Source organism: Vipera ursinii (genome assembly GCF_947247035.1).
Source record: "Vipera ursinii genome assembly, chromosome: 4".
In the NCBI taxonomy this organism is placed as follows: Eukaryota; Metazoa; Chordata; class Lepidosauria; order Squamata; family Viperidae; genus Vipera; species Vipera ursinii.
This window is the reverse complement of record NC_139514.1, coordinates 81,754,243-81,779,736: the sequence shown is the minus strand read 5'-3', so window position 1 is coordinate 81,779,736 and position 25,494 is coordinate 81,754,243. Positions and strand designations below refer to the sequence as shown.

Genomic DNA, 25,494 nt, shown 5'->3' with positions numbered 1-25,494 from the left:
CTGATATTTTGATGAATGAGAATCAGCTCTATCTCTGTCAATCTTAACAACATACTTTACTGTTTTGTTTGCTGAGCCTTATCAGCAGATTTGCTGAGAAGAAAGGAGAGCTGAACTAATGTTATGTGTACAGAGAACATGTACAGAGTTAAGGCAACTAAACGCTAAAAGTAAAGCAACTGAATCTAAAAATCAGCAAAGTTCTATTCCAGTACCATCATTAATTTGTGACCTACATCTTCAAACTAGAGGAGATTCCTTCTGAATTTTCCTTCTGCATTTTGAAATTGATTCTGCCTTTTCCCACTGTATATATAAAATTATTTCCATGGTTCTTATCTTGGTTGAAACATTTTCTTTTTGCAGTGTTGTGTCCCTACTAAACTGGGAGTTTAAGTACAGATATCTTCTTTAGGCAAAGACACAAACTTCATGGCACAGCAAAGTTAAACCAGAATCTGTAGCCAAGAGTTCTGAATAATACAGATAAGAGAACTTACTACTTACATCACCAATTGTAGCTAAGGCAGCTAAGGCAGCCAAAGATCCCAACATTGCAGCTAATGTCCTGTGGACAATCTGTAGCAAAGGTAATGGACAATTCTGTAACAGAGCCCTTTACAAAATTAAAATTCAGTTGTTAAAACATTATATCTCCCACAGGCTTTCTCCAATAGGTCTTCAGTGTGATACAAAGACCTTCTCACAATCACACAGCAGATTGTTTAGAAGATAAATGAGGCCATTAAGTCTCAATACATCCTTTAACCATGCACATTCAGGTTTGAATCAGATTTCAGTTGCTCATTGCAACAGCTAGATAGTCTTTGCATAAATATTTCTACCAAGAAAACAAATTTTTCATTGAATTGTCATATAGAAATTTTTAATAAATATTTTAAAATAAAGGAACAAAGTAGAATACCTCAATAAATATCTCAGTGATGGCTTGCTTAGTGCATCCATCAGATTTGGCCTACAAATTGAATTGTTGTTCTAACATTAAAAGGAGTAATTCCATTAAACAAAATGCAACAACAAAACATTTTATATAATTGAAAGAATTCTCTGTTATCATTAAACTATGTTCATATGAAAGGTGGGATATAAATAAATAAGTAAATTAAATTAAACATGATCTAGCAAAATATTATTCAGAAAGAAACTATTTTACTGCTAACATTACTAGAACTTGTTTGGATATCCAGAAAACAATACAACATTTTTTAATTGTCTCCATTTTTTTCTGCTTCAATGGGAGGGAGTATAGGAAACATTTTTTAATTTACTTATTACATTGAAATTTTAGAATTACTACATTGCAATCAATAAGAGAAAGGTTGAAATTACACATCACATCAACTCTTTATTAGCATATCAACTTTGCACATTTTGCTTCCTGGTTTCCAAATATTGCCATATATATGACTGACTGAGAACATGTATAAGTAAACCATGCAACATAGATGCTGATGAATGTGCTATATACCATCCCAACAGCATAAATTCTTCATCAGTCTGAATAAGTTATGTTTGTTTCTAATTATTCTCCCCAGGAACAAGGGGATGTTTTATAACAAATGGTTAAATGTTTGCTTACGTATCTGCTTTGGTATAGAACAGACAAGAATATCCATGGAAATTTAGCACATTATGGGAAGGAGATGTATAACCAGCTACATTCCCTCCTGAGGCACAGCTAGAGTCAAATGAGACATATAAATAGTTTCCATGCAATTTGTTTTTACTTGATTACAAGCAGAGGAAGGATCCTTGCCAGAACAAGTGCAAGAATGTATCTTTCTCTTCCAGGATGACTGGAATGAAAATCATACAACTGTTCCATGCATTAAACAGCATTAGAAAAATAACCCCCACTATCACAAATGTCAGCTTACTGTCCCTAATGTGAGGTTATTTTCTAAGGATCCCAGACATGTGAAAGTCATCAGTTTATTTGCTTTTGGAACAAAGGAGAAAAATCCTCCTTCTAGATGCCATATTTCTATTAAGGCTTTTTCTTTCTCTCCTATAATTAGTTAAATATGTGGGAAATAAAGAGACTTTCACACCACCACGGTTTTCATTTCCCAATTCTCAAAAGCCATTTGAAGGCATGCTGTGATTGTCTTCACTTCTGGCAACCTAATAAGCTGAGAAAAACTGAAAATTATTACTCTATACCCATGGTGGCGAACCTATGGCATGTGTGCCACTGGTGGCATGCAGAGCCCTTTCTGTAGGCACGTGAGCCATCACCACAGAGGGATGTGGGGCAGGGCTGTTCCCTTCCCCTCTCCATGCACACCTGACTAGTGTGAGCTGGATTGGGCAGGGAAACCAAATGCAGCAGTGCTCTCGGTCTCTTTCTCTTTCTCTTTCTGCACCGGGAGTCTGGGAGCAGCTGTGAGAGCTGGGCGGGGAGAGGGGAACCTATAAAAGGAGGGGGTTTTGGCAGAAGAGAGAGAGAGAGAGAGAGCACGTGGCCTTTGGAAGCAATGGTGCAGTCAGGACAGTGAGCAAGTGGCATGAGTTTGGAGAAAGGGCAAGAGAGCTAGCGAAACAATGTGAATTTGGACTTTGGAGAAAGGGAAAGCAGGGCGAGCGAGGAAAGTAGTACCCACATGTTTGGACTTTGGGAAGGCAAGCAAGGGAAGTAGCAGGAGTTTGGACTTTGGGAAGGTGAGCAGGGCAAGCAAGGGAAGCAGTGGGAATTTGGACTTTGGAGAAATGGCAAGAGAAGTGTGAACAAGTGAAGCAGAATGCATTTGGAGAAAATGTGAGAGAAGGGTGAATGAGCAAAGCAGAAAATGTTTGGAGAAAGGAGATCCTCAAATGGCCCTTCACACACCCGTGGACTCTGAGGGAGGGGATGCCATGAGTGGCATGAGACTCCATGTTACCTGCGCTATGCCCCAGCCTGGTTTCAGCAGGCAGCGGCGCATTCTCCTCACTGAACAGAGTGGCTGGGCCCGGTGAGGTGAACTGGTGACAGGCTGAACCTGCCTGGGCATGCAGAGGTGCCTGGTGCCTGGCATCCCAGGTGATTGTTTTGCCACGCAAGCTGACCACATTCTGAGTGCTTCCCTTTCACCCAGGATGCCAGGCGCCAGGTGCATGTGCTCACCGCTGCCTCTGCACCCACCCAGGCAGGTTCGGCAGGTTGCCGGTTCACCTCGCCTGGCCCAGCCTCTCCATGCATTGAGGAGAATGCACCACTTACTGCTGGGGTCTGGGCAGCATAGCACACATAATGTGGACTCTCATGCTGTTCGCGGCATCCCCTCGCCAAGAGTCCATGGGTGTGTGAAGTGAGCAAGAGCTGATTTCCTTCAGGGGATAACTGTTTTTCTCCCTCCCTCATTACAAATATCTTCCCGCCACTCTGCTCTCGTGGCTGTGCAGCTCTTGTCCAGCAATTTACAGTGGCCTTTCAAGCCATGACCACTGGCAGCACAGCCACCAGCCGCGCTGGCAGCCTGTTCCCCTTCCCTTGTCCCTTCCTGGGGAGGGAGGGAGGGAGGGAGGGAGGGAGGAAGGAAGGAAGGAAGGAAGGAAGGAAGGAAGGAAGGAAGGAAGGAAGGAAGGAAGGAAGGAAGGAAGGAAGGGACAATGGGTGGGAGGGAAGGTGCCCACCACAGTCCCACCCCCTCCACCAGAGACGCATGGATTCCCCCTACAGCCTATGAAGGTTTTAAAGGTAATTAAAAAAACATTTTCAACTGAATTCAAAGGAAATCAGCAACCAGTGCATCTCACATAAAAGCAGTGTTACATGGCCCACACTAGGGGCTCCTAGAACTGTCCACATAGTTGCAAGAGGTCATGTGCACATGCATAGACAGGACTGCTAATGAAGCCATGGCATGAGCATAGTTGCCCCCTCTGAGTAATTTGCAAATTCCTATTATGGGTATATACAGTGTGTGTGTGTGTGTGTGTGTGTGTGTGTGTGTGTGTGTGTGTATATATATATATATATATATATATACTGTGTATGTATATATATATACTGTGTATGTATGTATATATATATATATATATATATATATATATATATATATATATATATATATATATATATATATATACATACTGTGTATGTATATATGTATATATATATATATATATATATATATATATATATATATATATATATATATATATATATATATATATGTAGATCTAGAGTCTCGGGTTTCTTCCCGCGTTCCTTTCATCTTCAGAAAGTTGTGGCGACGTTTCGACGAAATCCCATCCGTCATCATCAGGCCGGAGTGTTCCTCCTGCTGCTACCAGGAGCAATGCGTGGTCTGGCTGTTCCTTTCCTTCCAACTGCCGGTGGGGCTGTGTTCTGACTGGGAGGAGGCGTGGCTGCTTTCTGATTGGGTGGGGGTGTCCTCCGACTGGGTGGAGGCGTGGTTGTCTTCTGATTGAGTGGAGGCGTGGCTGTCTTCTGATTGGGTGGATGCGTGGCTGTCCCCTGATTGGTTGGAGGCGTGGCCGTCCTCCGACTGGGTGGGGTGTGTTCCGAATGGGTGGGGTTCTTTGTTGTGTTGTAATATCCTGAGTGTTGTGATTTGGTGTCCTGAGGAGTGGGCTGTGTAGTGGCCTCCAGAGCTTTGGTTTGGCTCCGAGTTCGAGGACCTGCTATGTATCTCTGGTATGGGTCAGTCAGGTTCGTGTGTGCGTTCTTCTGCTTGGGTGATGGCCCTTTTGCTTGACTTGTTCTGTCTTCTGTGTGGGAGAGTTTTTGTTCTGGGTGTGGATGAGTCTTGCTGGGGCTGGTGGCATTTGGGGTTGTTTGTTGGTTTTTTAATCCTTGTTTGCTGAAATTCGTTTCTCTATCAATGCTGGTTTCCAAATGGCATGTAGGCGGGAGGTGTCGTCTCGCTTGTTCATACTGTCTGGGTGTTTTTCTATTTCAATGGCTTCTCTGATTATTCTGCTATTGAGATGTTCTATTTTGGCGATTGTTTTTGTACCTTCAAAATTGATGTTGTGTCCCGTAGTGTTTATGTGTTGTACTAGTGAAGATGTGTGATCTTTCTTCTGTACTGAGTTCTTATGTTCTTCTACACGTACCTCTATTCTTCTGTTAGTCTGTCCGATGTATGTTGCTGGACAGGAGGCGCATGGGATTTGGTATATGCCCTGGTTTTCCAGTTCTATTTTGTCTTTGGGATTTCTCAGGATGGTTGATATCTTTCTGTCAGTGTTAAATGCGGTTTTGATGTTATGTTTGCGTAGTACTTTACTGATTTTGTCGGTTGTTCCTTTTATGTAGGGCAAGATGGCTCGTCCGTTGTTCTGTTCTTCTTCTTGGATGTTTTTCTGTTTCGGAGTCCCCTGCTGAATCATATTGGTGATTTTGTTTTTTTGGAACTTGTTTGCTGTCAATATGTCTGTCAGGGTGTGTAGTTCTGTTTGTATATGTGTTTCATCTGCAAGGCGTCTGGTTCTTGTTATTAGTGTTTTGGCTACTGAATTTATTTGTGCTGGGTGATGATGTGATTGCGCATTGAGGTAACGGTTGGTGTGTGTTTTCTTTCGGTAGACTGTGTGTCCTAGGGTGCCGTTTTGTTTTTTGTATATAAGTACATCCAGGAAAGGTAACTGGTTGTTTGTTTCAATCTCCATGGTGAATTTTATTTTGGGATGTAGGCTGTTCAGGTGTGTTAGGAAGTTTTCTAGCTCCTTTCTTCCGTGGGGCCAGATCACGAAGGTGTCATCGACATATCTGAGCCACAGTTTTGGTTTGTTTGTAGTCTTTTCCAGAGCGTTAGTTTCAAATTCTTCCATGAAAAGGTTGGCGATAACTGGTGATAGAGGGGATCCCATTGGTGCGCCTTCTATTTGTTTGTATCTCTGGCCTCTGTGTATGAAGTATGTGTTTGATAAGCAGTGCTCTGCTAGTTCTATAATATGGTTTGGTGGTTGGTATTTGCTTCTTATTGTTGATAGAGCTTCTTGGACTGGCACCTGGGTGAATAGTGATACCACATCGAAGCTGACTAGCAAGTCTTTTTGGTCTATCTGTAGATTTTTCACTAATTCTATAAAGTGGTATGAGTTTTGGACATATGAAGCTGCCATTTCTGCTTGAGGTTGTAATTGTTATCGCCAACCTTTTCATGGAAGAATTTGAAACTAACGCTCTGGAAAAGACTACACCCCCACCCAATCAGAAAGCAGCCACGCCTCCTCCCAGTCAGAACACAGCCCTACCGGCAGTTGGAAGGAAAGGAACAGCCAGACCACGCATTGCTCCTGGTAGCAGCAGGAGGAACACTCCAGCCTGATGATGACGGATGGGATTTCGTCGAAACGTCGCCACAACTTTCTGAAGATGAAAGGAACGCGGGAAGAAACCCGAGACTCTAGATCTACACATACAGACACCCGCGAGAATCTACAAAAACAAATATATATATATATATATATATATGTATATGTATATGTATATGTATATGTATATGTATATGTATATGTATATGTATATGTAAATTTTAAATTGCTAACAAAGAATTAAGGGAGAATTCTTTGTTAGCAATTTAAAATTTACACAAATATGAGCTGTCACCGGTGTGACTACTGTCTGTCAATGGCCGTCAGGATAGGCTGACACAGGAAATAAAAATTTGTCCCATGTTTGGGGCCTATATATATATATATATATATATATATATATATATATATATATATATATATATATATATATATATATATATATATATATAAGGGACGCGGTGGCTCAGTGGGTTAGGATGCTGAGCTTGTCGATCAGAAGATCGGCAGTTTGGCGGGTCGAATCCCGAGTGCTGCGTAACAGAGTGAGCGCCTGTTACTCGTCCCAGCTTCTGCCAACCTAGCAGTTCGAAAGCACGTAAAAATGCAAATAGAAAAATAGGGACCACTACGGTGGGAAGGTAACAGTGTTCCGTGCGCCTTTGGCGTCTAGTCATGCCGGCCACATGACCACGGAGACGTCCTCGGACAAGCACTGGCTCTTCGGCTTTGAAACGGAGATGAGCACCGGCCCCTAGAGTCGGAAACGACTAGCACGCATGTGCGGGGGAACCTTTACCTTTACTATATATATATATATATATATATATATATATATATATATATATATATATATATATATATATATATATATATATATATATATACATACATATATATATATACATACATATACATATGTATATATATATATCATTGGAGGTTCCATAGCTTTTTTCCATTTATAATGAACTGAAACAAACTGTTTGTTTGGTGAGAATCTCTCCAAAAGGCCTATTAAAGATCTTTCTTCTTAGGGATAGATAATGAAACATATCTTCTCCGCAACAGCTCTCAAACTTTAGAACACTCTGTCTTTAAACTCCTCTCATGGCATTCAAAAGATCACTGGGACAGTTTTATTTCATTGAACCAACCCTAATTAAGTGTTCTATTGGGCTTTTTTTATTGCTGGGCATTGTTTATCACCTTTAAAGTTTTGTAACTTGTAACTCCCCTTCATGGATTACTGCCTTGTCACGGCGAAGGGGCTTGTATAATTCAATCAAGCTATGAGCTATGCCATGCAGGCCCACCCAAGACAGACAGGTCATAGCAGAGAGTTCTGACAGAACGTGATCCACTGGAGAAGGAAATGGCAACCCACTCCAGTATCTTTGCCATAAAAACCCCATGGACACTACCAAAAGGCAAAAAGATATGATGCTGGAAGATGAGCCCCTCAGGTCGGAAGGTGTCCAATATGCTACTGGGGAAGAGCAGAGGGCTAGTACTAGTAGTGCCAGAAAGAATGAAGTGACTGGGCCAAATCCAAAAGGACGCTCAGCTGTGGATGTGTCTGGTGGTGAAAGGAAAGTCCGATGCTGTAAAGATTTTTTCTCCATAGGAACCTGGAATGTAAGATCCATGAATCAAGGCAAGCTGGATGTGGTCAAACAAGAGATGACAAGACTGAACATCGACATCTTTAGGAATCAGCGAACTAAAATGGACAGGAATGGATGAATTTAATTCAGATGACCATCAGGTATACTACTGCGGGCAAGAATCCCTCAGAAGAAATGAAGTAGCCTTCATAGTCAATAAAAGAGTAGGAAAAGCAATACTGGGATACAATCACCAAAATGACAAATGATCTCAGTTCGAATCCAAGGCAAACCATTCAATATCACAGTAGTCCAAGTCTATGCCCAAATCACTGGTGCTGAAGAGGATGAAATTGACTGGTTCTATGAAGCCTTACAGCACCTTATAGAACTAACACCAAAAAATGATGTCCTTATCATCATGGGGGATTGGAATGCTAAAGTAGGAAGCCAAAAGATAACCGGAATAACAGGCAAGTTTGGCCTTGGAGTACAAAATGAAGCAGGGCACAGGCTGATAGAATTTTGTCAAGAGAATATGATGGTCATAGCAAACACTCTTTTCCAACAACCCAAGAGTCGGCTCTACACATGGACATCACCAGATGGTCAACACAAATCAGATTGACTATGTGCTCTGCAGCCAAAGATGGAGAAGCTCTATACAGCCAGTAAAAACAAGACCAGGAGCTGATTGTGGCTCAGACCATGAGCTTCTAGTTGCAAAATTTAGGCTTAAACTGAAGAAAGTAGGGAAAAGCACTAGGCGACTCAGGTATGAACTAAATCATATCCCTGACGAATATACAGTAGAGGTGACAAATAGATTTAAGGAATTAGATCTGATAGACAGAATGCCTGAAGAACTATGGACGGAGATTCACAACATTGTACAAGAGGTAGCAACTAAAACCATCCCAAAGAAAAAGACATGCAAGAAAGCAAAATGGCTGTCTGAGGAAGCTTTAGAAATAGCTGAGGAAAGGAGGGAAGTGAAAGGCAAGGGAGAAAAAGAAAGATACACCCAATTGAATGCAGAATTCCAGAGAATAGCTAGAAGAGATAATAATACCTTCTTATATGAACGGTGCAAAGAAATAGAAAAAAACAATAGAATAGGGAGGACCAGACATCTCTTCAAGAAAATTGGAGAGATGAAGGGAACGTTTCGTGCAAAATGGGCATGATAAAAGACCAAAATGGCAGGGACCTAACAGAGGCAGAAGAGATTAAAAAGAGGTGGGAAAATTACACAGAAGAACTATACAAGAATGAGCTTAACATCCCTGATAACCACGACGAGGTGGTCATTGACCTCCAGCCAGACATTCTAGCATGTGAAGTGAAGTGGGCCTTAGGGAAGCTGAGCAACAACAAAGCTAGTGGAGGTGACAGTATTCCAACTGAGCTATTCAAAATCTTAAAAGACGATGCAATAAAAGTGCTACACTCAATTTGCCAGCAAATTTGGAAAACTCGACAGTGGCCACAGGATTGGAAAAGGTCAGTTTACATTCCAATTCCAAAGAAAGTTAGTGCCAAAGAATGTTCAAACTATCGCACCATTGCACTTATTTCACATGCTAGTAAAGTTATGCTTAAAATCCTACAAGCTAGACTCCAGCAGTATGTGGATCAAGAACTATCAGAAGTACAGGCAGGATTTTGAAGAGGCAGAGGAACTAGAGATCAAATTGCCAACATACACTGGATCATGGAGAAAGCTAGGGAGTTCCAGAAAAACATCTACTTCTGCTTCATTGACTATACTAAAGCATTTGATTGTGTGGATCACAACAAATTGTGGCAAGTTCCTAAAGAGACGGGAGTACCAGGCCATCTTATTTGTCTCTTGAGAAACCTATATGCAGGTCAAGAAGCAACAGTGAGAACTGGACATGGAACCACTGATTGGTTCAAAATTGGGAAAGGAGTTCGGCAAGGCTGTATACTGTCACCCTGCCTATTTAACTTATATGCAGAGCACATCATGAGAAAGGTAGGTCTAGATGAATCAAAAGTTGGAATTAAGTTTGCCGGGAGAAATATCAACAACCTAAGATATGCAGAAGATACCACTCTAATGGCAGAAAGCGAAGAGGAACTAAAGAGCCTCTTGTTGCTGGTAAAGAAGGAGAGTGCAAAATTTGGGTTGAAACTTAACATTAAGAAAACCAAGATCATGGCATCTGGCCCTCTCAATTCCTGGCAAATAGATAGGGAAGAAATGGAGGAGTGACAGATTTTATTTTCCTCGGCTCCAAGATAACCACAGATGGGGACTGTAGCCAAGAAATTAAAAGATGCTTGCTCCTCGGGAGGAAAGCCATGGCAAATCTAGACAGCACACTAAAAAGCAGAGACATCACCCTGCCAACAAAAGTGCATATAGTCAAGGCTATGGTCTTCCCAGTTGCAACGTATGGCTGTGAAAGTTGGACCATAAGAAAGGCTGAGCACCAAAGAAATGAGGCCTTTGAAGACTGAGAAGACTCCTGCGACTCCCTTGGACTGCAAGGTGATCAAACTGGTCAGTCCTAGAGGAGATCAACTCTGACTGCTCTTTAGAAGGCCAGATCCTGAAGTTGAAATTCAAATACTTTGGCCACATAATGAGAAGGAAGGACTCACTGGAGAAGAGCCTAATGCTGGGTAAGGTTGAGGGCAAGAGAAGAAGAGGACAACAGAGAATGAGGTGGCTGGATGAGTCATTGAAGCAGTAGGCGTGAGCTTAAATGGACTCCAGAAGATGGTAGAGGACAGGAAGGCCTGGAGGAACATTGTCCATGGGGTCGTGATGGGTCGGGCATGATTTTGCAAATAACAACAACAACAACTTGTAACTGGTACAGAATCTATTTATTGGGTGGAGAGGTTAAATTAACATATAAGCAGTTTTCCCTCCTAGTTTGGGAGGGAAAGTCCATGAATTATTCTGATTATTCTGTATTATTTTAAAGAATACAATAATTCCCTCTATATCAGAGATGTCAAAGTCAAGGCCCACAGGCCAGATCCAGCCCATGATTGTTTAGATCTGGCTTGCAGGGCCACCGTGGAGATGGCAAGTGGACGGCCCCAGCCGCCTTGGCCCCAGTCCACCCCAGCCCAGCCAGGCTCTCCCCTTGGGGACACACACAGGAGGCAATGAGTGTGCGGGGGCTGGCAGTGCTCAGCAGCAGCTCCAGCTTACTGCCCCTTGGCCACTCATTAGCTGGCAGTGATGGCCAGCTGGAAGTGAGCCCAGGACATCCAATAAGCTGCACTCAGCCCTACCCCACCTGCTCTGCACTCATGCACCTCGGAGCCCTGCAGCCAGGCTACCCCTGCCTCACTTATCTGCCTTGCCTCACCTCGCCTCCACCATGGCAGCATCAGCAGTAATGACCCCATCCAGCTCACCACCCCTCTACTCTTATCCAGTCCAGTGGAGAAGCTGCCATCACAGCCTATCAAGTGAAGCAGCCACCTCGGAGCCACACCCAGCCGTGTTTACCTCTTCCTCGAGGCTGTTGCTGCTGCTGTGCTTGCTCTCCTTGGCCAGGTTGTTCATGGAAGGTTGTTCAGGTTGTGCAGGAAGATGGCGGGAGTTGAGGCTCACAGGTGCCACTCCGAGGTGGCTGCTTCACCCAGTGGGCAGCGATGGCAACTTTCCCTCCAAGCTCGGGGGATTGAGAAGAGCAGAGAGGTGGTGGGGCTCATGTTTGACAGGGCTGCTGGTGCTGGTGCTGCCAACACAGGGATGAGGCAAGGCAAGACAAGTCATGGGGCAGGGCTGGCCTGGCTGCGGGGCCCCAAGGTGTGTGATTGTGGTGCAGGTGGGGAGGCATAGAGCACAGCTTAATGTACACCCCAGGCTCACATCCAACTTTGGCATGCTGCGTGCATGCACACACATACACACCTTTTGAAGTTTGGAGACTTTAAACTACATCTGAGCTGGCAAGCTGCCAATAATGCCTCAGCTTGGGGAGAAGGACCTCTCCTTCCTCTGTGTATAAAAGTCCCCAAACTTGGAATGTGGGGTGTGTGTGTGTGTGTGTGTGCACATGCACGCACACACGCACACACTTGACTGCAGGCAGTCTGGGGAGGCAAGTTGCTTGTGAGACACTGAGTTGTCCCCACATCAAATTAGACAGTGCAACTTGTTCCATGCCATCCCAGTCATCCCGAGTCAGTGGAGCTGGGCTGGCTGCACCTACCTGGCCACACCTACCCAGCCACACCCATCTGGCCATACTGAGTCAGCTGCACCAAGTGAGCCAGCCAAGCCCACCTAGCCACGCCTACCTAGTCATGGCGACCCGGCTGTGACCACCCAGCCACACCTAGCCAGTCACGCCCATCTGGCCCTTTGAGGGCAACCATAATGCTGATGCAGCCCTCAGTGAAATTGAGTTTGACACCCCTGCTCTTGGTAATTTTAACACAATACTTTTTAAAAAATAACCAGGTGCAAGAGGTGCAACATGGCTGCAGAACCTGTCTCCCTCTGCCTAATAGCTAGGCAAAAAACAGAACAATGAAATCTGATAAATTTCATAAAGCTTGATTTTCTGTGCATTTCCTCTTCCCTGCAGCTTTTTGCCACATATCTTGAGGGAACCTTGGGCCTTCAGAAGAGAGTAAATTTATGGAGCCCAGAGGTAGGTGTGAATTCCTATTGGATGAAAATCCTTCACAGGCATTGCAGTGGATACATCACTTTTGTGTCAAAATGTCCTTCCACTCTCTCATTCCAGGAAATTGAGGATTAAAAATAATAACTTGAAAAAAGCTCTATGTAATCCAATAAAGCTATATTATTGATCAGAAATGTATGCCCCATGGAAATGTATGCACCTGTCATTATGACATTTTGAAATATTGTTATCTAGTTGTACAATATATTAACTATATTGTATATTAACCAAATAGAAAAGGTATTCAAGAAACTAACTGGTCTTATAACAGATATTTGTTTGCCCAAATTCAAAAATACCTCTGGAATTCCATATCCACACACCCATGCATGGACAAACACACATACTGTATACACTTATTTATGCTGCATAACATTTTTAATTTTCTTCTTCAGTACACAGTTTATAAATGTTTGGTACAAACAAATTTCATTGATAGTAGCATTATGACATTTATAAAAAAAGGATTTATGTACTGGGATCCAGAGACAATCTTTTATATGTCATTGTTATCAAGGGAAATTTTTGAAATCAAGAGCATATCACATTTATGGAGAACTTTCCTATTTAAAGATTTACATTTCAGGGCTATCCTTCTTCATGTGGAGATAAGATTAAAATGTTAGGAGCCTCTCTAAAGACAACCTGATCAAGGATGAATTCTGAAACAGTGAATAACGTTTTGTGGATAAATAACAGTGGCTCCAGTGTGACCTTCTCCTTATACAATAGGGATCTTCACAGGCCTCATCAGACAGCCTTGCATCCTCCAAAATGTAAAAGTGTAAAAGGTGTAAAAGTGTTATTTACTCAGCAACCCACTGACATAAAAATCTTCTGAGGTTTTTCTGATGAGAAAGAGGTAAGTTTTATTTTAAAAACCCCAAGTCACATGCAGAGTTAAATATCAGGTCAGATTTTACATTTCTAATAAATTGTTTTCTTTTCTGCTTTCTATATGCCATCAGTGTGTAACATGTTAGTGTTTATGATATGATCAGCTATATTATTCCCTTCTAGTGACCTCTAAGATACATTTCTAAAAATAAAACAAGGTGAAACAAATTCAGACCTCTGACATCAATTTCAGACCTCTTACTTCAATTTTCTTTGAAGTAAGAACCTCAGTGGATTTCATAAAAAACTTCAGTTATCCTTGAGAAAGTTTTTTCTTCCAAAATTCCTAACACAAAGAGCATGACCCAGGAAGATCCTAGGTGGTAAGAAAAGAATGTGCCATTTTGATTTTTAAATCATTCACTGCTTTCCCAGCCAGAACTGAAAATATTCTTTTAAATTATACATTGAACCCAGCAAGTCTCTTTGGCTTCTTTTATTATTATTTGCGTTAAATGAGTATTACATGGTATTGTTTATTTCCCAGGATTAGATGTTATATTTCCAATTGTTGAAGAAAATGTTCATTTAACAACTAATCCTAATTCCAACTCTATTTTATCCCTAACACTATAAAATCTAATAAAATTCTTTTTTAAAAAAGACAGATCCATCTAACCGTACAAATAGTCTTTGACTTACAACCATAATTGACCCTGGAATTACAGTTGTACATCACAACAGTCATTAAGTGGTCTACCATGTGACTGTAACTTACATCCTTTTTTGTAGTGGTTGATAAGCAAATGCCAGCACTGTTAAGTGAACCAATTGTTCACCAAGGGGGATTTTTGCCCAGAAACTAGAAGTAAACACCAATTTCTGGGCAAAATGCTGCAAATCACAGTCACATGACAACAGGACACTGCAAGCAGGCATAAATGCAAACCAGTTGCTGAGCAATCATGTGACTTCAGTAGGAGATGAGGCTGTGGTCTACTTTGTCAAATGCCTTGCTGAAAACTAAATATACTATGTCCACATCATTTCACTGGTGTATTAATTTACTTACTGTCAAAGAATGACATAAGATTGATTTGGCATGATCTGTTTTTAACAAACCCGTCCAGCTACTACTTATAACTTTATTTGTTTCTAGATGTTCACAGATCTGGTTTTTTATTATTTTTCCAGTATCTTCCCAGATATTGATGTTAGGCTGATTGGTCTGTAGTTTCCTGGTCTGTTTTTTCCCCCTCCTTTTTTGAAGATGGGAACCTCATCAGCTCTTTTCCAATCCTCAGATAGTTTCCCAGTGCTCCAAGATTTTTTAAAGATATGATACAATGGTTGTGAGATAACATCTGCCAGCTCATTCAGAACTCTGGAATGTAATCCATCAGGTCCCAGTGATTTATACTCATCAAGGTCAAACAGGTGTTCTTTTACCATTTTCTTCCTTATTTTAATTTTTATTTCTAGTTCATCTTTTACAGTTATGTTTTTGGTAGGTTGGCTTATAGTTTCTTTTTGTGTGAAGACTGATGTAAAGAATGAGTTAAGCAGCTCTGCTTTCTCTCTATTGCATATAGTTTCTTATTAGGATCTATATTTGTTTGTATGATTTAGATACCACCCAGCTCACAGCAATGACTTGGGATAGAATAAAAGGTTAAAGCAACAGTTTAGCAATCTAAAGCACAATGTCCAAGGTCAAACAATCATACCAACTAATGAAAAGCAAAATAAACCAGCAGAGCTTATCTTGTGAATGCATCACAAACTTTGCACTGAGACTGAAGCACCAATTGGTTGAACATTCTTGAATGCTAGCATATTTGTAATGACTCTTAGCAGTTAATCCAAGAAAATGCACACAGAACATTCACAGTACTCAATATTAAGATATTAAATTCATGTAATTTAATTAAAATGTTTGTCTTAACAAGTAATAATCAGTAAAAACTGTTCATACAAAACAAAAATAATAAAGCATCAGAACAACGCACATTTAAGCAACCATAACCAACTCTCCCTAAGACTTTTGTCAAAAAAGTAATTAATAATGGGGAAATCTGATTTCCAGGTAAAAGCTAATATATTCTATAATACCAAAGCCATAATGGAAAAGTTATACTATCTGGTCTGTAACACCCACCCCGCCTGGTCTCACTAAAGTGGGGAATCACCAAGAACATCTCAAAAAATGAACATATTGAATGAGGCAATTCCTGCTAAGAAGGTTGCTCTGGAAGTATTTTGGGCCAAGCCCATATAGTACTGTAATTTTACATACTCTGTGATTATAGTTTGACTTAATCAGTGGTTTTGTTAAAGATAGATATTCTTTTTGAATTTCTATTTCCTTATGAAATGGTGTATTGGGGAAACTAGCAAGGCCAAAGACAAAATTGGGCCCTTAGCCATCTTCTGTTCAGCCTCTCATCCATTCACTCTCTCTTACATATAGTCTCCCATTATCTCTTAATCCAGAGGTCTCCAACCTTTCCGGTCTCACAGACCGGAGGGAAGGAGAGCAGCTTCAAAATTGGTGTGCATGCATGCATATGCGCATGCAGGGCCATGCACACAGAACTAGCAGCCTCATTCACACATGTGGCATGCACTGGCACCGTGTGCATGCACGAACAGCCATGCACCCCCCACAGCGGCTAGTAGCTCATTCACAAAAGGGTTGCAGACACCCACCCCGCAATAGCATCCCCATTTGCACCCGCATGCATGTCCAAACAGGGCCACAGGCTAGCACGAGTGGGGGGGGGGAATGCACACCCACACATGCATGCACTAGCCAGCCATTTCCACAGCCCACAGGCCAAGAGCCCATGGCCCGGTCCCATGCCATGGACCATAGGTTGGGGGCCCCTCTCTTAATCCATCATTCTTTATTAATAATCATATTTCCACCTACATCCATGCACACATTAAAACACTGAATGTAACAGCCTCTGGCAAAGCTACCCAACTAGTTTACTCTGTATGCTATCAACTCCCTTGCACACTGCCAATCAGCCAGTCAACTAGGTTGTTCCACCCAGTTATCTCTGTATTTGCCGTCAAGCTATCAGTCACACTAATTTTGCTGTCATTTTAAAAGCATGTGTTCCACCAATCAAAAAATGTCAAATGGCCAAAGCATTCTCATAGTGACAAATAAAGAATGAGTACCTGCATGGCTATTGAAGTAAACCTAGTACACAAGATGGCACATCCATTCTCTGAATGTGAACAACTTAGGATATAATATATATGTATACCTCAGTGCAGATAGCACCAATTCTCACATTACTTCCCATGGCAATATTGTGATTAATCAGCCCAGCAGAAAAGAGATTTGATGGACGATTAACCCATTTAGCTATTACAGGACAGCATTAGCAGCAGTTTTGACAATTTATAATGGAGGCAAAAGGAGACAGATATTGCTCACTGTTCTCATGGGAAATAGAGTACTTTTGAAGTAACTTCTTGTTCAAAATCATTAGGCAACACAGAGACATTTCCTTATAGAGTGAAACTTGGATTTAACAGACCAGTTGTGGGAAAGTGATGTCTATTATTCATGACTGTCCATTAAATCAGAAGGTATTTCATCCATTTATATGTTTACATTATTTCACTGATGTTATAATCTCACAGATTGGTGACATTATTTGCAGGATTTTCTTAATTATTTCATTACATAAATAATTTAAAATGGTGTAAATTCAACACAAATTTCATTTGCTGCATCTGAAGTCTATTATGTTGAAGTCCACTAAATCAGGATTTATTGTAATTCTTGGTAATAAAATGTAAATAAGTGTAAATAAAATGAATGTGCCACCATGCTGCCTAGAATCTAAAAATGTCCCTATATCCTTTGAACAAATGAATTGTTATAGAATGCACTGCAATTTGTTGAAGGTTAACACAGTTAATACAGATACAAAGTATATAAAAGTATAGCAGTTAAACTAAATGTCAGAATCCATTTATATCACATTTCATAAATGTATAGGTAGAACAATGTGCTTATTCTGGGGATTCTGCCATCTCTCCGAAGGGGGGGAGAGGATAGACTTTAGGCATCTTCAAACAACAGGGAACATTTGAACTGGGGGGAGGGAGGGGGAGAGACAGATCTGGATTGCATCTTCATTTACAACAAAAGGAAGCAATAACCATAAAACCAAGGAGAGTTCCCTTTCCCATGGAAGGGCCTGACATCTGACCAAATGGATGAGGGGAGGGGCTGAAATGGGAATGCTTTATATAGGATTGAAATGTAACTTTGTTAGATTCCGTCTTGTATTGCCACAATCGATTCCATCCTAGTAAACATTTTCCTTTTGGACTAAACCTGCATCCAAGAGTTCTTATTTCCTAAGATGTGGATTGAGGTGGGTCCTGACAGTAGACGGAATCGGCTTTAAGAGTCAACCTAGAAGGGAAAACCTTACCGGGGGACTTTGCAACAAATACAATGTCTGGCGACGAAGCAAGAGAGGAGGGAAGCCCCATGGAGGGGGAGTCTTCCCCCCAAATGGAATCCCAGAGACAATGGGAAGCTGAAGCAGCATATTCCCCCAGGGAAGAAGCGGTGGAGCAGTACGACCGAAAACCCCAATGGTCGATGGGCGTTGGAAGGAAAAGTGAGTGGGAAAAGGCTTCGGGAGAAGTGACCCTGAGGCAGAGTAACCACCAACCGGAATGGAGGCAAGAGATGGAGAGTTCCCTGCACGCCAGTGAGGAGGAGCGGAACCTGGAAAAGGCCATTGATCTGATGAAAGCAACCCTGAGCTCACTGAGGGAGGAGAGAGCTGAATATCGCAACCAAGGCAGCGCCTGGGGACGCAACTGGAAAGGTAATGGAGGGGATCCTACACCTGAAACCCCGGGGCCGTCCAATGGAACAGGAATTGCTGCCTCAGCAGTACCCACCCACCCCAGAACCACAGACGGGGACCAGGATGAGGAGCGATACAGGCCCTGGTGCAGACAATGCTCCATCCAAAGACTCCCGCCCCTGGAAGTCAAATTCAAGGGGGAGCCATCACGACTGGGATTTTTCCTAACCCAAGTCCTCAGCTACATGGAAGAGTACGGACGGGACATCCCCAGTGACAAAGCACGCATCCGAATTGTGCAATCTGCCCTGGACGGGACGGCTGCAGACTGGGTGGTGAACTTGCATGACTCCAACGCCCCAGAACTCAACGACTTCAACCGATTCATGTCATCTTTGAGGCAGCGGTTTGAGGATCCTTTGGCTGACCGTAAGGCCCGGGAGAGAATCAAAACGGTGAGGCAGGGCAGGTGAGCAGTGGCTGATTATACCCAAGAATTCCGAGCCATTGCCAGCAAGCTGAACTGGCCAGAAGTCATCCTCCTCAGCCACTTCAAAGACGGTCTAAACTACGACCTGTATGACACTTGCCTGCCTCGAGGAGACCCACCCCATCTTGATGACTGGTACATCCTGGCGGAGGAAGTGGAAATACACCTATTGAAGAGACAACGCAGAGGAAAACCATGGGGCCGCCTGCCACCCGAGCAAACACGCGAGGGGGAAAACCCACCAGCCACAGCCAAAAAATCAACAGGTTGCTTCAACTGCGGGAGAGAGGGCCACCATGCTGCAGAATGTCGTTCAAAAGCCCCCCCACGAAAACCAGAGGCATCATCCTCCAAGAAGCCGGGGAAGCCCCAAGGCAACACAAAAGAATCTTCCATGAAGGGGACAGAGGCTGTAGAGTCCACAATTCCTGCCAGGAACTGGGATTGGACTCCGGCCTGCACCACAGGGACGGTGGACAACTTGGAAGACAGCTCAGAGGGAGAACCATTGGTAAGTGGACCCCTTCCACCCATACTTAAGACAGTGACTATATTAGCTTCCCCTATGCCTGAAGCAGCCAAAATAAAAGCTCTGATAGACTCTGGGTGCATCCGCTGCCTTATCAGCCCAACGCTGGTGGAGAGATTGAGCATCCCAGTGAGGAAGCTAAAACAACCAATCTCTTTTAGTCAATTAGATGGGACAATAGCAGGGGGAGGACCAGCCACCCTAGCCACTTTACCAATCCACCTATCACTGGGGCCCCATGAGGAGGACATAACGTTTATAGTGGCCCCAGGCATGGAATGCCCAATGATTCTAGGACTGGAATGGCTGAAGAAATGGAACCCCGGGATAAACTGGAGGACAGCAGAACTCAATTTCCCAAAGGGGGGCAGAAGAACTTAGACTCCAAAAGCACCCCCCCAACCCAGAGGGAGGAGACAGCAGCAGTGGGGAAAGAGAAGGGGGTACCAGAGATACCGGAAGAATACAGGGACCTGGCTGAGGTTTTCAGTGAGGAAAGAGCAGATGAGCTTCCCCCCCCCACCGCCCCACAGACTGCACCATAGAATTCAAACCTGGGGCAAAACTCCCAAAACCCAGGATGTATGCCATGAGCCCAAGGGAAATGGCAGAAATGGAAAGATTCATAAAGAAAAACTTAGAAAGAGGATTTATTGAGCCTGCCAAACCCAAAGTGGCCGCCCCGGTTCTGTTCAGGGAGAAGAAGGATGGGTCTTTTCGCTTGGTTGTGGACTATAGAAATTTGAACACAATTAGTGAATGTAATCTGTACCCCCTTCCCCTAATGAAGGATATGCTATCCCACCTATCGAAAGGAAAGATTTTTACCAAACTAGACCTGAGGGAAGCATACTACCATATTAGGATTAAGGAAGGAGACAAATGGAAAACTGCATTCAACTGCCCAATGGGGTGCTATCAATTCAAAGTATTGCCATTCGGACTGCAAGGGGCCCCCGCAGTCTTTATGCAATTAATTAATGACGTGCTGAGAGAGCACCTATATAAGAGGGTCCTGGTTTACCTCGATGACATCCTTATCTTCACAGAAACCAAAGAGGAACATATCAAACTAGTCAGAGCAGTCCTGAAGAAGTTGCAAGCTGCCCATTTATATGCTAAATTATCGAAGTGTGAATACCATCAGGAAAAAATCGACTACCTGGGGTATCGCATATCTCCAGAGGGCATCGAAATGGACCCTGAGAAGGTCAGGGCAGTACTAGAGTGGGCACCACCCTGCACACGGAAGCAATTGCAAAGTTTCCTGGGGTTTGCAAATTTCTACCGCCAATTCATCCCCGCATTTGGCCAAATAGCCATGCCCCTCACAAATTTGTTGAAAATGAAGGGGGGGGGTCACCCGTGAAACCCAGCCAGCCTCTGAAATGGTCAATGGAATGTCAAGCAGCATTTGAGAGGCTAAAGAGACTTTTTTCTGCTGAACCTGTCCTAAAACACCCAGATCCCAACAAACCTTTTGTAATACAGGCAGATGCGAGTGATGTAGCGGTAGGAGCCATACTATTACAAGAAAATGATGGGGGGACATTGCAACCATGCGCATACACATCCAGAAAACTCACAGAAACAGAACAACGCTGGCCAATATGGGAAAAAGAGGCATTCTCGTTGAGGTAGGCATTACTAAGGAAATAAAATACCTTTCCAGGTCTGGACAGACCACAAAAATTTGGAAGCACTAAAAACGCCCAGGAAGCTCACTCCTAAGCAAGCCCGCTGGTCCCAACATTTTCACCGATTCAATTTCACTCTCAAACACTTACCAGGGGGGAAGAACTTCCTGGCAGATGCATTATCCCACATGCCCCAATATAAAAGCACAAGAGTTACTGACTTTAAACTACTTGTACCGGAACAACAACTGGCAGCACCAGTCACCACCAGGGCACAAGAAAAAATAAAGCCGAAGGTAGATAGCCAAACTGGAATAGAATTCAGGAAGTCTTTGGAAAGTGATGAATGGTTCCAGAAAAATAAACATGTGTGCACAATTAAAGATGGACTGCCGTGGGTGGGGGAGAAGCTATATATACCTGCCACACAGAGAATCAATTTCATGCAACTGTGCCATGATACAAAATCAGCAGGACACTTTGGCTTTGTAAAAACCCTACACTTAACTAAAAGGCAATTTTGGTGGCCATCTATGAAAAAGGACATAGAAAGCTATGTGGGTAGCTGTCAAATTTGCACGATGGCCAAAAGACTGCAAGGGAAACCGCCAGGTCTGTTACAACTAGTGGCAAACCCCTCAGCCCCATGGAAAGAAATAGCCATGGATTTTATCGTAGAACTGCCAGAAAGTAATGGAAACACCGTAGTCTGGACTGTCACAGATCTGATCTCTAAGCAAGTACATTTCATACCTTGCCAAAAAATCCCGACCGCAAAAGCATTAGCAAAACTTTTTGTATAGCATATTTACAGATTGCACGGGGTACCACAACGCATCACATCTGACAGAGGGGTGCAATTTATGTCGGCATTTTGGAAAGAATTTTTATCCCTCTTAGGAACCACCCAAGGACTGTCATCTAGTCACCATCCTCAGACAGACGGAGCTTCTGAAAGACTTAATAATATACTTGAACAATATCTGAGATGCTTTATTAATTTTCAGCAGTCCGACTGGGCGGACCTACTGCCTTTTGCAGAAGTAGCATATAATAATGCAGTCCACTCAAGCACAGGTTACACTCCTTTTCAAGTAGCTACAGGCCAGAGTTTCAACCCAATACCAGAACTAACCCCAAAAGAACCGGTTATCCCTGATCTGAAGGAATGGATTGCTCAATTACAAAATACATGGCCAATCGTTAGGAAAGCATTGGAAGATGCCAGAAAAGCATACAAGACACAGGCAGACAAAAAAAGAACCGATCCCACACCATTTAGGGTAGGAGAGATGGTATATTTATCCACAAAATACCTGAAATCACTCCAACCCTGTAAAAAACTAGGACCAAAATATATTGGACCCTTTCCAATTAAAAGAATCATAAACCCAGTAACAGTTGAATTAGAACTACCCAAAAATCTTAGACGAATACACCCAACCTTCCAGTGCAGTCTATTAAAGAGAGAACAACAATCACCACTACGAGCAAAAATCCCACCACCACCACCCCCCATCATGGTGGAAGGAGAACAACATTTTGAAGTGAAAGTAATCTTAGATTCCAGAAAACACCATGGAACGATACAATATTTAGTGGCATGGAAACACCTCCCCTCCTCAGAAAATGAGTGGGTTAACAAACTCCATGTTAAAGCACCTAAGTTGCTTAAGAGGTTTCATACAGAATATCCGAACAAACCTGGCTAACATTTATATGTTTTCTTTCCCCACAGATGGACTCATCTTTTTTCTGAAAGGAGAGCTGAATGTCAGAATCCATTTATATCACATTTCATAAATGTATAGGTAGAACAATGTGCTTATTCTGGGGATTCTGCCATCTCTCCGAAGGGGGGGGAGAGGATAGACTTTAGGCATCTTCAAACAACAGGGAACATTTGAACTGGGGGGAGGGAGGGGGAGAGACAGATCTGGATTGCATCTTCATTTACAACAAAAGGAAGCAATAACCATAAAACCAAGGAGAGTTCCCTTTCCCATGGAAGGGCCTGACATCTGACCAAATGGATGAGGGGAGGGGCTGAAATGGGAATGCTTTATATAGGATTGAAATGTAACTTTGTTAGATTCCGTCTTGTATTGCCACAATCGATTCCATCCTAGTAAACATTTTCCTTTTGGACTAAACTTGCATCCAAGAGTTCTTATTTCCTAAGATGTGGATTGAGGTGGATCCTGACACTAAGTATTTGAGCTTTGCCATAGATTTAAAAATTAATGTATACAAATAATAACCCTAACCCCTTCCCTGAAGGTGCAAAATATCTTTCATAATGAACTGTATTTCAGCACAAGATGAATATGAGTCAGTAGAGTGAAACAAATGCAAAGACTGGCAAATGCTACTTTAGGCTGCCATTATTAATATATAGCTATTAAATCACATAAATCAATATACCTCTACTATCTTCAGTGATGGTCAGAGCCACATCAAATATTGTTTCTATTTCTAAATACCACAATTTTAGAAGTATTCAGATGTAATAGAAATGACAATGACAGAGAAGGGCTTTGAAGAAACTACCTATATTTAGCTTTTAGAAAAAAAAGATCAAACAAAACTATATTATCTTGAATATACATGTGGTGTAAATAACACTGAGTTTGCCCTTTGATATATTTTGTGTAAGGGTAGTTGAGGATTCTTGTAAGTAATGGAGAGGAAAAGGAAGAAACTTGATCAAGTTCCTATTTATATATTCAACAGAATAACTAAAGAAAACAACTTCCTGAGAAATGATACATAACTTTTGTACCTTGATGGCTGAGATTTCCATATTTTTACCAAAATCCAGGTACCTGCTGCACCATATAAGAATACATTAGCAAACCCCACAGAACTTTTTAAAAAATAAATATCTGTATTTAATTTGCTCATATCATTAAACAGCTTTATTTTTGATGTTTCCTTGGAATACTGTGGATCCTAATGAGCAATAACAGACCCAAAATAGTTCTCATTTAAAAAAAAATGAACAAGCTTCCAGTTCTGCACAACTAGCATGACACCAGAGGGATTGCGAAGATCCATGCCCTACGGCTGATTTCTCTCTGTCTGGGGACCCTAAATGGGCCCAAAGCCACCCAGAGAGGTGGCAAGTAAGGAGGGAAGCCCTGCCGATCCTGGAGAGACGGTGGTCAATCCAAACGTCTGAGGAAAGCTCTCCAAAAACCGACAGAAGAAAGGCTAGTGTCACTCATGAGTCTAGCCCAAGTTACATGCAGCTGAAGCCAAAAAGCACTGAACTAAGTGTGATTGTAAACAGCATAAGTGAACTGGGTAAGAATATTGATTCCCTCTCTGCTACCTAACTGATTTCCTGGGAAAAAACAAACAAACCCCAGAAGTAAAAATCCTCTGAAAGTGAGGGGAGTCTTTGCTCCACCCTCCTCTAAACAGAAGCGGCGAATTAAAATTACAGGGAATAAAAATACAGAAAATTGAAAGATGGACCGGTGCTGACATCTAGTGGTGGATGAAAATACTGCCCTAAATATACAGCCCAGAAAGAAAAGCCTGTTGTGACCTTCAGGGCTTTGATTAAACAAAAAGCAGCTGTAACAAAAGAAAAGAAAACATTGTGGACTATCTATGAAGTAAGAACTATAAAACTTAGGGAAAAAATTGACCTTCTTGGATTATAAATATTTTTTAAATTGTGACTTTAAAATGATTGGCAGATAAAGGATTTTTGGTCATTATGGAGCATCAGACATCTGCAGAAAGAACATATCAAGAAAAAAATACATATTTCCCAGGAGGAAATGTAAGTTCTGTTATAACAAATGCAAATTATATTAATTTCAAATCATGAGAAATTAAAAATGAATTTGAAAATTTAAATGAATGCATTCTCAATTTAACATCACAACAAATAAATGATCAGAAAACAAAAAGAGAGAGAGATCATGTAAAGCAGACAACTGAATATAAACTAGTGGAGATTCAAATGGAGTCTTATAAGAAACACTGAACATGGAAAAGATAACTTGTACTCTAAGACCACAAAGTAAATTTGAGGAGAAGGAAAAAGATTTGACAAAATGGGTTGCACAGCTGTTGGGAGTACCACAAGAAATGGGGAGACAAAGTATGATGAGAAAAATCTTCAATGAATATGAAGGGGCAAAATCTTTTTACAAACACATGATGTTTGATTTGTTTATTATATCCACAACAATATTTACAAGATTATAGAAAGACTCTTTAATTCAAAGGAATATATTGATTGGGAAAGATGCTTGGCAAAAGAAGAGGATTAAAATGAGAATTGAGGATTTAGATGATGGGGTGTATCAGAGGGAATATTTAAAAATTAAACACTTGTTTGAATATGATTGAAGAAATAGATTTTAGTTTAAGAGGGATGAACCCTCCAAGTAAGGCAGTATTTTTATTTTCTCTTTTTTTATTTTGTTCTTTGATATGAGAAATAGAAAAATGTTTGGGATGATCAATATAAAGGATATGTTTTAGATATTTAAATGTAATTGATTTTAAGAAAATTCCAATGGATAATTTAAAAAATGTTTTGAATAGAGTCC

General features: G+C 41.8%; 1 protein-coding gene across 1 annotated transcript in view; it reads right to left on the bottom strand.

Moving 5' to 3' along the window:
* Window positions 1-25,494, bottom strand: part of OCA2 (OCA2 melanosomal transmembrane protein) — a gene marked incomplete at its 5' end in the record, with an annotated part of 243,872 nt that overhangs the window by 172,045 nt on the left and 46,333 nt on the right. The window contains one exon of the mRNA XM_083361506.1: window positions 508-579. Within this exon, the coding sequence (XP_083217632.1) occupies window positions 508-579 (72 nt within the window). The remainder of the gene's footprint in view (window positions 1-507; window positions 580-25,494) is intronic.